This window comes from Pygoscelis adeliae, unplaced genomic scaffold, assembly GCF_000699105.1.
Source record: "Pygoscelis adeliae isolate BGI_AS28 unplaced genomic scaffold, ASM69910v1 Scaffold79, whole genome shotgun sequence".
Lineage (NCBI taxonomy): Eukaryota > Metazoa > Chordata > Aves > Sphenisciformes > Spheniscidae > Pygoscelis > Pygoscelis adeliae.
The window spans coordinates 3673523-3678147 of record NW_008825532.1 but is presented as its reverse complement, the minus strand read 5'-3'; the positions used below and the strand labels follow the sequence as shown (position 1 = coordinate 3678147).

Here is a 4625-nt window from a genome sequence, read left to right as displayed (position 1 = left end):
GCCAACTGGATTGAACTCCATTCACCACAACTCTTTGGACGCGGCCGTCCAGCCAGTTTTCTTACCGAGCGAAGAGTACACACATCCAAGCCATGAGCAGCCAGTTTCTCTAGAAGAATGCTGTGGGAAACGGTGTCAAAGGTTTTACTAACGTCTGGGTAGACAATATCCACAGCCTTTCCCTCATCCAGTAAGCAGGTCACCTTGTTATAGAAGGAGATAAAGTTAGTCAAGCAGGACCTGCCTTTCATAAATCCATGCTGACTGGGCCTGATCACCTGGTTGTCCTGTATGTGCCATGTGATGGCACTCAAGATCGATCTGCTCTATAACCTTCCCCAGCACTGAGGTCAGACTGACAGACCTGTAGTTCCCTGGATCTTCCTTCTGGTCCTTCTTGTAGATGGATGTCACATTTGCTAACCTCTAGTCAACTGGGACCTCCCTGGTTAGCCAGGACTGCTGATAAAGGATGGAAAGTGGCTTGGCGAGCACTTCTGCCAGCTCCCTCAGTACCCTTGGGTGGATCCCATCTGGCCCCATAGACTTCTGTGTGTCGAAGTGGTGTAGCAGGTTGCTAAGCATTTCCCCTTGGGTTATGGGGGCTTCATTCTGCTCCTCGTCCCTGTCTTCCAACTCAGGGGGCTGGGTACCTGGAGAACATGTAGGGGGAATAACTGCTTATAGCCACACCTGGCATGTTGAATCCATACTTTTAAGTATTGCAAGTATTTTGAAGTATATTGTATTCTCTCTCGGCTGTGCTGTTGTAACAAGGCATCGCATGCTATAGAAGACCTCTTAGGGCAAAGCTTGGGAAGTTGTATGTGACGTGGCCTGTTCAGAAAAATGCTTCCATTATCACTGCCATTCTTGGAATAAATGAATCATGGTCAAGGTCTTTGCCTTCGTTTGTAAAACTTACAAAGTATGCTGGCTGCCGGGAAATAAAATAGCATGGTGTATGTGGCAAACATGGTAAAAAGTCTACTCCAGATGGCCAAGAAGGTTGGTTTACTTGTACGTTTCTTTTCCTAATGATTTTAATAGATGTGTACATCTTCTGTTTTCTTCTGAGTTTAGAAAAAGTCTTTTAAAAGCCCCTTCATATAATGGCTATCTGATCTGACATTTCAGGAAGATCTTTCAAGAGCAAATACAGTCAGATTCATGCCAGTTGAATCTGCGGTTCCTTCCCACCCACGCTTACAAGTCTCCCTGCATTATTTTAGATTTCTTCTTAGAATGACATGTACAGATTTAGAGACTGGGTGTCCTTTGAAATTGTTAGACTCTTTCCTTGATGTGATTGTATTAAAACTAAAACAAACTAACACCACTACCCCCAAAACACCCTAGAACAAAGTGAACAAAAATATTTTGGGTCACGAGCTAACAACTGCTTTGCTGCTGTGTTACGTTGTTGTATGCATTTGTTGGGTGCCAAAGATAGTTTGGAGAGCACTTTTCGAAGGTACACCCTGTAAAACTTTATTTAAATTACACTCTGGATTTGTTTTATAAAATAGAGATAATTCTGTTTCAAAAATGACACAATTATTGCATGCTGCAGTACATCCACATTTATTGATTTTTTTTCAGATGTCCAAGTATTGGGTTGCTACATTAGAAGTCAAAGCTATTTAGATGTACCCTTGTTCCTACAATCTGTTGTTATGTCTGTGTGCATAAAATCTCACTGTTTCAAACCCGTGTATGCTGCTGAATGGGGAATTTGTTTTGACTATGTTTTCATAGCTGATCTTATGTACTCATGGGTTTGGACAAGGCACATCAGTGCGATCAGGGTAATGTGTGAGTTTCAGAAACTGCTCTACGTAGTCCATGTACCCAAAGAAGGTGGGGCTAAATATTTTTTAAAAAAGAAACAAAACTTTTTTTGGGGAAAAAAATGTATGAAAATTATTTTTCATCCACAAATTCCAAATTTGTTCTTACATAGTGATCGCAGTCAAAATTGGAGGGGGGGGGAGGATTTAAGCACATTCTTGTCACTTATTTAAAGTAATTTCTGAAACTAGTTTGGAGGCCAATGTTGTAATCTGCATGTTTAAAATTTGGAAAACTTTTTGTATCTGAGATTTGCAGCAATTATGTCAAACTGCTATGAATCTTTTTTGAAACATGGAGTCTTTATTAATAATGAAGATGCCCTCATCTGTGGATTAACAGTTTATGTTTGCTAATTAATGTTGTGTATATATGCATTATACCGCTATGCATGCTAATAGGTAGTACATTAGATCACGGAAATTACAGGAACTAGTTATTGTTAATATTTCTAGAGATGAAATTTATTTACATTTTATAATAGTCACAGGTTAGGGTAGTTAGAATCTCATATGCATATCTCTTTATGTAAACCTAATTTACATCTCAAGATTAAAATGGAAGGCTAATAATAGTGCAGTAATTCTTTAACAGTTCTACCTAAAATTAGCCCTTCCTGTCTAGATTTGGACAGTAATTGCTTGGAATCAAAAACAAAGTATTGACTTCACACTAACAAATCTTAAATTAAAATTATGAAATGGTTGCCTGCAGTAGCAATATTCTGGATCTCATGTCCTAAAGGAGTTCTTCTAGTTGTGTGTTTTAAAGGTAGCTTAAAATTACAGCTTGAAACTCCACTATGTATATTTACTATTTTATGTTCATAGTTGAGCAAGATAATGCAAGTCATAAGAATGAAATTATTGAACTTTAAAATTACACTTAGAGTTTCAATCTTGTAGCTTTCCTTGGCAATCTGGTAAGATACTTGATTTTGAAAACTGGATGAAACCCCTGCAAGCATCCTGCAATACTGGAAGCACACATAGAAATAAAATAGTGTGCAAGTGTCTTAATCAGGGGGGTGGGGGTGAAAGGAAATGGAAAAATTTATTAGCGGAAGATTAAGTTTTTGAAGTTACGCTGTTTCAGAGACTGTTAACGCTTCACTTTCTTAGATCAGCTGAAGGGGGCCACTAAAGACTGATTCTGTCACCTGCTGATTTTTGACCTATAGCCTCTATGCTGTTACATTTCATCCCAGAAGACTGTGGTTTTAATACACAAGAGTACTGAATGAAAATGAGTTTGGTCTTAAGGTTTCTTTGTTCTAATCTTCTTAGATCTCTGGTGGAAGAGGAGGATCCTCATATGAAAGTATCTCTTGGTAGCAGCGATATGGGCATCTCTGCCCATCTACAGTCTTCTAAGACAGGGACCACAAGATTTTTCACCAGCAATACTCACAGTTCTGTGGTGTTACAGGTAATTAAATGTTTTTGTGTCAGTATCGATCTGTACTGAGAATTTTGGCTGCTCTAAACAATGCCTCCACTCAATAGACTTTATCAGACTAGTAATTCCTAAAAAGCCTCAAAAAAAAATGTATGTTAGTGTGCTGTGGCTGACAATGCCCCCAAGCAAGCATGGCTTGTAACTTCTTTTCCTGCGAGTTAAAGGTTTGACTTTTAGCAACAGCTTGGAAAAAAACCTTGGCCTTTTCTTTGGGTTGTATCCCTGTCCACTCTCAACTTCTAAGAGGTAATATTGTTTAAACTATGAAGTGACAGCTGTATCAAAGAAGATCACTTGAATATAATCATGTAATTATGTTAGGCAAACACTTGTACCACTTCCTGTGCGAAAGCTGCCTTAAGGATGTGAATGATGCTCCTTCTTCATGTCCCTAAGATGGCAGAGCCCTGCCAGGTTTGGTGTAACACCCTGTGCTGGGTCTGACTGTATGGCACTACCATATGTTAGAACAGATAAAAATGTTATCCTCTCTGAAGCTTTAAGAATTTAAAAGTAAAGTCATTTTATCTTCTCGTTTCTGCTGGAGCTTTTATATGCCATACAGAGTCAAGCTTACAGCTTGCATAGCTCTTGCTACCTTCCAATGCAGTCTTCCTCAGGAATGCAGATGACTTCTGTATGGCACGACTCCTTGGAGAACCACCACTTATTTTTTCAATTTGCTGCTGTGGTGGGTTGACCCTGGCTGATGCCAGCTGCCCACCAAAGCCGCTCTATCACTCCCTCTCCTAAGCTGGACAGGGGAGAGAAAATAATAACAAAAGGCTCGTGGACAGTGAGATCACTCGGATTACAGCCACAAGCAAAACAGACTCGACTTGGGGAAATTAGTTTAATTTATTACCAAATAAAAGCTAAATCTTAAAACACCTTCCCTCCACCCCTCCCTTCTTCGCAGGCTCAACTTTACTCCCGAATTCTCTACCTCCTCACTCCCAGTGGTGCAGGGGGACGGGGAATGGGGGTTGCGGTCAGTTCATCACACGTCGTCTCTGCTGCTCCTTCCTCCTCAGGGGAAGGACTCCTCACACTCTTCCCCAGCTCCAGCATGGGGTCCCTCTCATGGGAGACAGTCCTCCATGAACTTCTCCAACATGAGTCCTTCCCACAGGCTGCAGTTCTTCATGAACTGCTCCAGTGTGGGTCCTTTCCACGGAGTGCAGTCCTTCAGGAACAGACTGCTCCAGCATGGGTCCCCCACAGGGTCACAAGTCCTGCTGGCAAACCTGCTCCAGCTGGGCTCCTCTCTTCACAGGTCCACAGGTCCTGCCAGGAGCCTGCATCAGCGTGTGGGC

At 41.3% G+C, this 4625-nt stretch overlaps 1 protein-coding gene across 6 annotated transcripts in view; it reads left to right on the top strand.

The window, feature by feature from the left end:
- Positions 1 to 4625, top strand: part of KLHL13 (kelch-like family member 13) — an 84469-nt gene that overhangs the window by 56285 nt on the left and 23559 nt on the right. For all 6 annotated transcript variants that reach the window (XM_009331686.1, XM_009331684.1, XM_009331688.1 and 3 more), the window contains one exon: positions 3138 to 3279. In XM_009331686.1, the coding sequence (XP_009329961.1) occupies positions 3138 to 3279 (142 nt within the window). The remainder of the gene's footprint in view (positions 1 to 3137; positions 3280 to 4625) is intronic.